Here is a 12,135-nt window from a genome sequence, read left to right as displayed (position 1 = left end):
GCTTTCAACACTTTCATGCAAGCTAATAGTCATATATTGTTTGGAATAAGATGATCTACAACTCAATAAAATGTTAAACGTTCTACATTCCTGGAGTTCTGACAGGCTTTCAAACATCCAATTGAACTTCAGGTGGAAATGTTTTATTTCTGAAATGCAAATACCAGAACAAAAAAGACTAGGTAAGGGGGAATACTGGAGACCCCAAAGTTTTTTTAAACAGTAACAAACTTGTTTCCTACTAAAAACCGTGAATTCACAACAGGGTCGATTTCCTCTTTTTAGGTTGCCTTGGACTTTCCAGATCCTCTGGGCAACCTCTTTCTTTTAGTGTTGTACACAGGGGACCCGGGGTAGATAGAAAATGTAAATGGGTCACCGCTCCTCAGTTTGCTGCAGCAGAGAAGAGAGAGAAGCAATATAATTTGTTGTACACAGACTGTTTTTGATTTTTATATTCCGGGAAACAGCACCCCCAGCAAGACAGTCAAGGTTTCAGGCCATAGACAGCACAGGATTCCCATGATCTGTCTTTTGACTCCCTCTCTTATAAAAGGGCACTCGGCATCAAACAGAATACTAACGTGTTAATCTTGGGCAGCGCATAGCAAACTTCTTTTGTCTGTCTTCTTGGCCGTGTTGGAGGCGATTCCAGAGGTACAGAATTGGTTGAATCTTGCAGGACCTTGTGCTCTGTGAAAAGTCAGGAATTGATCACTGCTTAAGCTACCCTGAGAATCCCTGTTAAACCTATTAAAAATAAATAAACTCAGAGTAAAGGTAAAGGACCCCTGACCGTTAAGTTCAGTCGCAGACGACTCTGGGGTTGCGGCGCTTATCTCACTTTACAGGCCGAGGGAGCCGGCGTTTGTCTGCAGTTTTTCCAGGTCATGTGGCCAGCATGACTAAGCTGCTTCTGGTGCAACGGAATACTGAAACCAGAGCAGCGCATGGAAATGCCCTTTACCTTCCTGCCGGAGCGGTACCTATTTATCTACTTTCAATCTGACGTGCTTTCAAACTGCTAGGTTGGCAGGAGCTGGGACAGAGCAACGGGAGCTCACCCCGACACAGGAATTCGAACTGCTGACCTTGTGATCGGCAAGCCCAAGAGGCTCAGTGGTTTAGACCACAGTGCCATCTGCGTTTCTAAACTCTGAATATCCAGAGTCAATTGAGAATTCAATGTTAGGCCTGATTGGCTACCAAACTGGGTTTTATTTCAAAAGCAGTAGTTTAAATTCCACATGGTTCCCAACAGCAAGTGGTTACTAATGTTCTCCTGTTCCCAAAGGTTTATTTCCCAGACAAGGTATCACTCAGAGATTCACACATGCAACTTGTGCAAAACATCTCTGGATTTCAGGGCACCTCTTTAACATAAATATTACTTCCTATACAGTGGTGCCCCGCAAGACGAATGCCTCGCAAGACGGAAAACCCGCTAGACGAAAGGGTTTTCCGTTTTGGAGGTGCTTCGCAAAACGAATTTCCTATGTGCTTGCTTCGCAAGACGAAAATGTCTTGCGAGTTCCTGCGGGGTTTTTTTCCTTCCCCCCCCCTTTTTCCCAAGCCGCTAAACCGCTTATCAGCTGATGGCTAAGCCGCTTAACAGCTGATGCTAAGCCGCTTATCAGCTGATCGTTAAGCCGCTTATCAGCTGATCTTTAAGCCGCTTATCAGCTGATCTTTAAGCCGCTTATCAGCTGATCTTTAAGCCGGCTAAGCCGCTAATACTGTAGCGCTAAGCCGCTAAACCTCTAATGGGCTTGCTTCGCAAGACGAAAAAACCCGCAAGACGAAGAGACTCGCGGAACGGATTCTTTTCGTCTTGCGAGGCACCACTGTACTTCTCTTCTTCCACTAAAGCAGAAGCACAGCAACAAAGGAAGTTCCTTTGTGGACCTGTCCTTAATACCTAATAATAATAATTCACAGAAGGTTAAGAGTCAGGAGATAAAACCAGCACACTATCCTTTGCCCGCATCTTTGATTCTTGGCTTTGGGCAATTTATGGATATTGTAAGGGAGCACAAAGCAGCTATTGTGTTTCTTAGCTGGACTCCCATCCCCCTCCAATCACAGTGAAGAAAACAAAAAACCATCTGTTTCTTCACTTTTTGCATTGGCAAACGTCTAGCACGTGTATAGGGCAAACTTCCATCCAATCATAGGTCTTTTGCTTTCCTGAGCTTTCTCACAGTGAGCTGCCACTATACTGCAGTCTAGCTTTCATTTTAGGTGCAGAGCAATAAAAGCTCTGGGCTGGTTGGGAGAGAAAACCAGATCTTCAGGTTAGCTTAAATCAAGCAAACACAATAGGAGTGCACAGATTTGCACACAGAAAGAGGTGAATGCTGAGATTTAGATGGAGGGTTTCACGCGCCCCATCGCAACTCACCTATTGAACCTCCTATTGAACATCAACAGCCTCTTTTCATCACTCACCTTTTCCTTGTGCTGTGTTTTGCAAGGTTTCAGGAATTGCATGTGCTGTCTTTTTCTCACATCTGCCAGAAGCCACTTGCTTTGAATCATTTTTTAAAGCTGTTGAGACTTTGGGCAGAGACGAGTTTCTTTCTGGGCTCACTTGATCTTGAAGTGCATAATGTGACTGAACAGAACTACAAGAACGAGGTAAGGTGGTCTTAGAAAGACCAACTGCGGAAGACTCAGGAGTTTTGGGACATACAGCCACAGAGTCAGCCTGAGGTGAAGCCTTAGGAAGATCCCTATGGAAAGAATCTTGCTGAGTCCTGGAACCTGAACCTCGAAATGCGGAATGCACATTCCCTAGAGAGAAAACAGGGGTTGCATCTTCTTGACTTGTTGATTGAGAAGTGAAACTCAAATTCTTCCTCTTCCTTTTATTGGCTCTTTGAGCACTCAGACCCGTGTCTGTTTCCCCATGTTCTTTCCCTGCATTATCCTTGCCCGCTTTAACTGTTTTGTGTTTGTGCCCTTCTTTAGCCTTGGTTTCTTGAGGCTGCACATCAACATTGAAGCTCTGTAGCTCCATCTCACTGATCTCCTGTTGTAAACAAATTTCCCGGGTCGTCTTCTTGGGTTTTGTATGCTTCACATTCAGATCCAGTGTTGCTTCTTCACCAGGAATCTGCTTTTGGAAACCAACCAACTGTTTTGTACCAAGAGCATGCAGTGGTGCCTTGTTGCTTAACAAACTAAACTCCGGACTTCGGAACACAATTCCTCGATCCTCTAAGTTTTCCGAGGGTGCATTTCCTTCATGTGCAACGGGAACAGAATTGTTCTGATAATCTAGAGGACCTAGCTCTAACACAGAGGTCCTTCTACAACTCCTGGTTTTATCAGAACACTGGGAAGTATGTTTCACATTGCAGGCATGGCTCTTTTTATCTTGTAGTTTATTGCTTAATGAGATAGTATCTGGATTTTGGAACTGACTTTCTGAATTCTTCATTCTTCCCAATAATGTTCTTTTTTTTGTTTCCTGAATCAAAGCATTGCAGTCATCTACACTGCTTAGAGAAGTCTGGTCCACTACATAGGTCCTTCTGCAATCCCTGGTTTTATCAGAACACTGGGAAGTATGTTTCACATTGCTTAATGAGATAGTATCTGGATTTTGGAACTGACTTTCTGAATTCTTCATTTTTCCCAAGAATGTTCTTTTTTCAATTTCCTGAGTCAAAGTGTTGCAGTCATCTACCTGCTTTGGAATAGTCTGGTGCACTACATATGTCAATCTGCAACCTTTGCCTTTATCACGGTGCTGGGTACTATCCGCCGCCTCCTGGCCGCAGCTGTTCAGTGGTGGACTTTCTTCCAGAGAATTGACTTGACTTGACTCTTCAGTGTGACGTGCAGGCTCCGGAATTGTCATCGCGCTACTGTTCGATTGAGAGGTTTTGTACGGTACTACCACAAAAGTATTCCTTATTCCACTGTTATAATTAACCAAATGTCCTTTTGACTGCCTGACAGCAGAAGAGCTCCTGTGCACATTCCCCATACTCACTTTTTTTACAGCTGTGGTTTCATTGGCTTTGATTGTCTCATAGCTTCTATTATTGGTGTCTGGTGCCAAAAGTTCACCAGCCTGACTGACTTCAAAATACTCTTTAACAACCTGCTCTGATTCCTTTGTCCACTGAAGCATCTCTGAGGACTTCTTTTGAGAATCACCTCCAGATGCAGCTGATGAGCTTGTTCTGCGTTTCTTCCTCTGAGTCACGTGACCACCTGATAACAGCACGCTACCAATGAGTGGTGCCGTATTCACCTCACAGTGCTGCAGAGGTGAACTGTTACTCAGGACGGACAGCAAGCTGCTCCTGGGACATCGTTGTGTTCTCAAAAGGTTTCCTATAATGACAAATAGCTGAATTTAGTAGGTGAACACATACTTGCTTTTTTAAAAAAAGAATCCATGAACATTCCATTAAGCTTGCGCAGTAAGAAAGCAAGAAACGTAGTTCTCAGTCTAACCAAAGGTCCATCTCATTTCCAACAGAGACCAGGCAGATGCTTCCAGGAAGCCCAATAATAGGGCTTTAAAGCAACAACCCTCCCCCCAACCCCACTTCATATTGTGTGTCATGCCCCACAATTAATATTCAGACATTATACTAAACAATGGCAATGTTTAGTATGCAAATGAGCCTAGCCACTTCCTGGACTCATGCATTTTTCATTTCCCTCGCACAACCAAGGAGTTCAGAAGAATTTGTTTCCATTTTCAGTTAATTGTGGCTTCCCATGTTATCTGAACCGGGAATTGTAGTTAGTGGTGAATCTAGTTAGCTTCAACAAGCCAGCTTTCTAACCCACATAAGCGTGCATAAAATTGTTTCCAATTGTGTGTGCGTGTGTGTGTTGACGTCTATGCCCATTCTGTAATTACAAGCTTTTCGGTGGCAACCATCAAATGGCACTTATATCGGGCACGAAGTCTTTGCTGTTCTTTAAAGCACGCGTCAAACAGCAAGGCATTCTTTTATACGATTCTAGACCTAACTCCAAAAGCCCACTGTAAGCAAGCTGATCAAACCTCAGGCAAAACAAGCTGTGGCTCCCATTGCATGAAGGGGGAGTGAGAAGAAGGAAGGTGGCAGCAGAAAGAGAAAAGGGGGGGGGGAGCAGCCCTGCCTACTTTCTACTCTGTCCCCACTCAGATCTTCTGCCAGCTGACATGTAATTCCCTCGTGGGAACACAGCCCTCATCAGAAAAAAAAAGTTTGCCTGCTTAGGAAAAATGGCATTTGGTACTGAAGACATGCCTTAAAAGCTATGCCTTTTAAGGTTGCCTACATTGAGTGTAACACTCACAGTCTGATGCAATAGGTGGGGTTCCATCCAGACCTCCACGATATAGTCTTGGCCAAATCTGCTTGCCATTCCTTATCCACAGCCCACAACTGACTTTAACTTAAGGACCATCACTTGGGACTAAACAAACCCTAAAGACAAGGTTATAGAGATTTGGCTCTTATTTCTTCCCCCAAATGCTCACAGGACTGTAAAAGAATAATTAAGCATGATGCACACTGAACCTACTGCCCAGTACTGAAAAGGAACAGAATTGTGCATTCCTGACTGGTATACTCCCAGCACCAAACAGCACAGTAAATAAATACATAAGTAAGACACAGATTCCCATCTTACACTGCAAAGTACAGAATACAGGCAGTTCCAGTGTCAGGTTGAGCCAGGAGTAACTGGAAATAGTCCTCAAATGATTCTGTACCACATCTGTAGTTAGAAGGAAGAGACAACCTCCGCGCCACATAAGCTCAGGAAATGAATAAAATGTGCAGCCTGATCTTATACATGGTTATTCAGAAGTAAATCCCACTGGGTAGGCTTACTCCCAAGACCACAGATGTGGCCGTCCCAAGCATATGGCTTTCCAGTTAACATGTGTCTCTCACTCATACAGAGGGTGCTATGTTTAATTTATGGAAGTATTTATATCCCGCCCACTCACATAATATATCAAGGAGGTGCACAAAATAAAAATCGTAAAACAATGTAGAATCATCACAAGAATGAGTGGCTCACCTAAAAAGAAATTCAACAAATAGATTTGTCAGCATATAAAAAGGTTTTCAAGAGATGTTTGAAAGTTATTGGGGTTGCCTGCCAGATATCTGCCGCATACAGCCAAAGTAAAAGTACAGTGGTGCCTCGCAAGACGAAATTAATCCGTTCCGCGAGTCTCTTCATCTAGCGGTTTTTTCGTCTTGCGAAGCAACCCTATTAGCGGCTTAGCGGCTTAGCGCTATTAGCGGCTTAGCAGCTATTAAAAGCTTAGCGGCTTAGCGGCTAAAAGGCTATTAGCAGCTTAGCGGCTAAAAGGCTATTAGCAGCTTAGCGGCTTAGAAAAAGGGGGGGGAAAGCGGGGAAAAAATCGCAACACTCGCAAGACGTTTTCGTCTTGCGAAGCAAGCCCATAAGGAAATTCGTCTTGCGAAGCAGCTCAAAAACGGAAAACCCTTTCGTCTAGCGGGTTTTCCGTCTTGCGAGGCACCACTGTAATTATATGATAAAAGCTCTGTTATACCACCAAAAGGCGGGTCCCGATCAGGTGCCAATGCAGTGCCTTCCTCTTCATCCTGAGGTCTGCTCAGCTTGATTGCTATTTGCAAGTGGCTGTTCATATATTGGTGCAGTTCGTGAATAGATTTGTTCTGCACACAAACGAAAAGGTTAACATTTTTAAACCGATCGAGTTTAAATAAAAAAAACAAGCAAACCAGGCCTAATAAGCATTGGAAAGCTTAAGTTAAAGACTCTTTACAGTATTTTCAAAGAAGCAATTAGAATAATGTTCTTCTTTTTATTATGCATTCTGTGTTTTCATTTTGAATTTTAATGCTGTGAACTGCCCTGAGATCTTTGGAAGAGGGGCAGTATACAAATTAACATAAATAACATTCCTAATAATTTCCCCATGGGTTCTTTTATAGTTTTAAATATGATTTTATCTCTGTGTTGTAAAGTATGTATGCTCTATTAATTAATCCATGAATCTTAATCCATAAATTAGTAACAAGAGCTTCCAAAATTTAACAACATTTGTTTCTCCACAGTTGCCTTTCTTGTTTCTTATGACTTTGGTTCTCATGGACCTTATCAAGTATTTGTAGGATATGCCATGTCAATGTGTGTATCCCCTTGACCAGGTTCCCTAATCCAGTCTTCTGTGACTCAAGACACCCAATTCCTCGTTACACCCTTCCAAAATGCTAATGGGTGTGTGTGTGTGTGTGTGTGTGTGTGTGTGAGTGTGCACGCCAAACTGGGTCTTTGAACTGGGTAAAATAAAGCCTAGTTTCACCCCTGGTTTATGCACCATTGAAGAAAAGGTTCCAATTACCACAGAGACAAATAACATGGCTGCAAATACCGTACCACAGAGAAGAGCTTTCGGCGCAGTGAAGCATTTTCAAAGTGACACGATTCCACTTCTTTTTGCAGTAGCATCTTTTCAGCAGTTAGTCTTTGACTAGCTCCCTTTGCACCATTGAGAGCTAAAGCCAACGCTTTGTTGTTCTGTTTTAGGGAGAACTTAATTATAGAGGAGTTATCTGTATTTTTCAAAAGAGGGAGAGAGAGAAAACGGGTGGTTTTTGTTAACTTTAGTGGCCAATCCTTTCCAAAATTTTGCCTTATCAAGACAAGAACAAAAGAAGTCGGCAGCCAAAATTGGTAGGTGAGCTCCAATCAACATAGGAAACCTGTGTACCCTACCACAGACTTACGCTGTATTTTATGAAGCAAATTCTTACTGGTCTCCCCCTGGGCAATCAGCAGTGGCTTGGCAAGGTTGAACAAATGCAGTTTCAATTGCTATGATTATGCTGCTGTTTAGAGTCATAAGACCTGTGCCATAAATCATACATCTTTTTCAGAGAACACAAAAATGCCAAAGAACTGTCAAATGCCACTGCACTGGGACTGAAAACACAGCTAAGGCCAGGGGTGATACTTACAAATCACTTCCTGTGCCATTTTTCTTGAGTGAATCATAGAATCATAGAGTTGGAAGAGACCACAAGGGCCATCGAGTCCAACCCCCTGCCAAGCAGGAAACTCCATCAGAGCACTCCTGACATATGGTTGTCAAGCCTCTGCTTAAAGACCTCCAAAGAAGGAGACTCCACCACACTCCTTGGCAGCAAATTCCACTGTCGAACAGCTCTTACTGTCAGGAAGTTCTTCCTAATGTTTAGGTGGAATCTTCTTTCTTGTAGTTTCGATCCATTGCTCCGTGTCCGCTTCTCTGGAGCAGCAGAAAATAACCTTTCTCCCTCCTCTATGTGACATCCTTTTATATATTTGAACATGGCTATCATATCACCCCTTAACCTCCTCTTCTCCAGGCTAAACATGCCCAGCTCCCTTAGCCGTTCCTCATAAGGCATCGTTTCCAGGCCTTTGACCATTTTGGTTGCCCTCCTTTGGACACGTTCCAGTTTGTCAGTGTCCTCCTTGAACTGTGGTGCCCAGAACTGGACACAGTTCTCCAGGTGAGGTCTGTCCAGAGCAGAATACAGTGGCACTATTACTTCCCTTGATCTAGATGCTATACTCCTATTGATGCAGCCCAGAATTGCATTGGCTTTTTTAGCTGCCGCGTCACACTGTTGGCTCATGTCAAGTTTGTGGTCAACCAAGACTCCTAGATCCTTTTCACATGTACTGCTCTCAAGCCAGGTGTCACCCATCTTGCATTTGTGCCTCTCATTTTTTTTGCCCAAGTGCAATACTTTACATTTCTCCCTGTTAAAATTCATCTTGTTTGTTTTGGCCCAGTTCTCTAATCTGTCAAGGTCATTTTGAAGTGTGATTCTGTCCTCTGGGGTGTTAGCCACCCCTCCCAGTTTGGTGTCATCTGCAAATTTGATCAGGATGCCCTTGAGTCCATCATCCAAGTCGTTGATAAAGATGTTGAATAAGACCGGGCCCAAGACAGAACCCTGTGGCACCCCACTAGTCACTCTTCTCCAGGATGAAGAGGAACCATTGATGAGCACCCTTTGGGTTCGGTCAGTCAGCCAGTTACCAATCCACTGAGTGGTAGCATAGTCAAGACCGCATTTTACCAGCTTCTTTACAAGAATATCATGGGGCACCTTGTCAAATGCCTTGCTGAAATCAAGGTAGGCTACATCCACTGCGTTCCCTTCATTTGAGTGGTCAAATCTTCCCCAATCCTGCTAACAGCTGGGTTATCATCTTCTCTCCTCCTCCCTCCATTTACAGAAACCTAGTGTTTCTTCACATTGCAGGGATATGCAGCAGCATCAAGGCTGGCATTCCCTAAACCAGACTCATGCAAATACACAGCACTCCATCTGTATAACCAACTCAAGCTGCACCATCTGTGGTTTTGCTGTGCGGAACAGGTGGGGGGAAATACCGTATTTTTCGCACTATAAGACACACCAGACCACAAGATGCTCCTAGTTTTTGGAGGAGGAAAACAAGAAAAAAAATATTCTGAATCTCAGAAGCCAGAACAGCAAGAGGGATCATTGCGCAGCGAAAGCAGCAATCCCTCTTGCTGTTCTGGCTTCTGGGATAGCTGCGCAGCCTGCATTCACTCCATAAGACGCACACACATTTCCCCTTACTTTTTAGGAGGGAAAAAGTGAGTCTTATAGAGCAAAAAATACGGTAGGTTAGGACCTACCTAAGGCTTTTGTTCTGATAATGCCCTATATTGGCTGTGCTTGCAGTTGAAGATTAAACCTTTCCAGCATGTAAGCTCAGCTCTGTGATGGGGAAATCGCCCCATAGCCCAGCCATGTGATGGATTTAACCCTCTCGCCTCAGCCCATTGCTGACAGGGATGAGTGTGCGCCTGTGGTTTTTGTGTGTGTGTGTGTGTGAGAGAGAGAGAGAGAGAGAGAGTGCCAACCTGTTGCAGGGTTTTTTAGCAGGAGTTGGATTGCCATCTATCATGGATGCTTTAGCCGAGATTCCTGAATTGCAGGGGGTTGGACTGGATGACTCTCTACAATTCTTTGATTCTGTGTGTAAGTGCAGTATGTATGCATGAGTTTGATGACCACTTTAATCACATTCACTTAGGCTGTAAAAGGTCAGCAACTCTTGTCTTATAACTCACCCCAATAGAATAGTCCAGGTCTCCAGTGAAGCGCCAGAGGTCAAGCATAACAAATTATTTTTAAATACTGCCACTTACTTATTGTTTTTGTTTTGATCTTCGATGCAAGAGAAGCATTCAGCTTTGCCGTCTTCAATGCACCATTTTTCTTTTCCTTCATCCGTTCCCTGACTTCACTTGTGAAGGAAATGGATGTTTCTTCAAGTGCCTGAAGTGACATTTTTCAGGCAGTCCTGCCAGTTGTTCAGAAAAAGAAAAGTCTGCCATTATCATCCTTTATATTTGCAAAATACTCTACCATCATTATGTTGCTTTTATGTTTGCACTGACTTATACTCCAGGCCCCTTTGGAGTCTGAAGGGACTTCCTCTGCTCTACCACATTGTTGCATTGCATAGACCAGACTGAAGTGTAGAGAAATCAAGCGATTTATTCACGCATTTGCAAACCAATGCCGAGACAGAATACTTTTGCAGCCCAGTGTATATGCTTACTGTGAAACAAGTTATGATACAATACGATAATCTTTATTGTCATTGTCCCATACGGAACAACGAAATTGAAAAAAAAAAATTCTACATAAGACATTCAAAACCAACAAGTCTGCTATCCCAGCTATCCCAGCCTGGTTAGCCCCCTAAAAACTCTGATACCCCATTTTAAAAATACAATACACTCCTATAGAGACTCCTTAAAAGGTAAGGGTAAAGGGACCCCTGACCATTAGGTCCAGTCGTGACCGACTCTGGGGTTGCAGCGCTCATCTCGCTTTATTGGCCGAGGGAGCCGGCGTACAGCTTCTGGGTCATGTGGCCAGCATGACTAAGCTGCTTCTCGTGAACCAGAGCAGCGCACGGAAACGCTGTTTACCTTCCCGCCGGAGCAGTACCTATTTATCTACTTGAACTTTGACGTGCTTTCAAACTGCTTTGTTGGCAGGAGCAGGGACCAAGCAACGGGAGCTCACCCTGTCGCGGGGATTTGAACCGCTGACCTTCTGATCGGCAAGTTCTAGGCTCTGTGGTTTAACCCATAGCACCACCCACGTCCCCCAGAGACTCCTTACACTGCGTTAAAAACCAAAATCGCATTTGGATAGAAACTGTTTCTCAGGCGGCTAGTCCTAGTCTTTATAACCCTGTACCTTCTTCCAGAAGGCAGAAGCTGAAAGAGATCATTTCCGGGGTGCGCACTATCCTGCGCTATCTCTGCAGCTTTCTTATGGTACCTGGAAGCATAGATTTGATCCAAGGTGGGAAGAGGGCACCCAATTATTCTCTCCGCCATCTTTACAACCCTGGACAGCATTGTTTTCTTCCATGACCGTGCAGCTCCCAAACCACATATCTTTATGTGACAGGTAAAAATGTTTCCCTTCAACCAGACATTCGGCTTTTGAAATGTGTTTGTGCAAGGGGGGGGGGTTTACTGGCTTGTTTCTGTTTTATGTGTTTTGTATCCCCATCCTGTATTTTTCTGTCGTGAACTGCCCTTCGGGGTCTTCGGGTGAAGGTTGCCCCATACGTTTAATAAATAATAAGTGCATTTTTAAACAGCATTAAGCAAAAGAAACGTGGCTGAGGAAGCAAAGGACTTAAGGCTAAGGTGTTGTACATGCAGATATATACATCCCCCCCCCCGCCCCCGAATCATAACCATTAAATTACAAGGAAAACATACTTACCACTTTCATTCAAAAAATGAAATTCCCCTCCCTCAGGCAACCCAGCTCAATCCTCCAAGCGGCCTCAGCCTCCTCCGAAAAGCGGGACTGTAGTTAGTACTTCATTTTGAAAGAAAACAACAACAGCAACAAAGATTTGCTAGGGTTCCCGTATCCCTTAAGGCCCTGGATAAAGAAAGTCCGCCCTCGCTCGCTCTTTCTTTCTCCTGTCCTTTCCTCTAATTCCTCTGCAACATTCTGCGCGCAGCGCTATAAGCAAAAACCGCGTTTGGGTTTGGACTTTATCATGTGATCCGCTCCAAGCGACGGGATTGGCCCTTCCGTCAGCCGCGGC

At 44.0% G+C, this 12,135-nt stretch overlaps 1 protein-coding gene across 2 annotated transcripts; it reads right to left on the bottom strand.

The window, feature by feature from the left end:
- Positions 1 to 121: 121 nt before the first annotated feature.
- Positions 122 to 12,029, bottom strand: LOC308483087 (uncharacterized protein). Of its 2 annotated transcripts, XM_081016644.1 has the most exons (7): positions 11,802 to 12,029; positions 10,196 to 10,350; positions 7,396 to 7,571; positions 6,545 to 6,671; positions 2,449 to 4,347; positions 585 to 693; positions 122 to 393 (listed from the first exon to the last, which is right to left on the bottom strand). In XM_081016644.1, exons 2-7 carry the CDS (start codon positions 10,335 to 10,337, stop codon positions 282 to 284), a joined length of 2,565 nt encoding a protein of 854 aa, XP_080872770.1. In that variant the 5' UTR covers positions 10,338 to 10,350; positions 11,802 to 12,029; the 3' UTR covers positions 122 to 281. The 2 variants fall into 2 exon arrangements, with proteins under 2 accessions (XP_080872770.1, XP_080872771.1); XM_081016645.1 differs by lacking the exons at positions 7,396 to 7,571; positions 11,802 to 12,029 and having other exon boundaries at positions 10,196 to 10,324.
- Between the last annotated feature and the right edge of the window lie 106 nt (positions 12,030 to 12,135).

The sequence above is a fragment of the Podarcis pityusensis genome (assembly GCF_964106645.2).
Source record: "Podarcis pityusensis genome assembly, chromosome: 1".
Classification (NCBI taxonomy): domain Eukaryota; kingdom Metazoa; phylum Chordata; class Lepidosauria; order Squamata; family Lacertidae; genus Podarcis; species Podarcis pityusensis.
The sequence above is the reverse complement of the archived record's forward strand: the minus strand, read 5'-3'. Positions and strand labels throughout refer to the sequence as shown.

Coding starts and splice junctions, on each gene's coding strand:
- LOC308483087 (XM_081016644.1), bottom strand. CDS start 10,337: ATGTCACTTCAGGCACTTGAAGAAACATCCATTTCCTTCACAAGTGAA. Junction 694..2,448: donor AAACACAGCACAAGGAAAAG/GTGAGTGATGAA, acceptor GACTTTTCACAG/AGCACAAGGTCCTGCAAGAT. Junction 394..584: donor GCGCTGCCCAAGATTAACAC/GTTAGTATTCTG, acceptor TCTCTGCTGCAG/CAAACTGAGGAGCGGTGACC.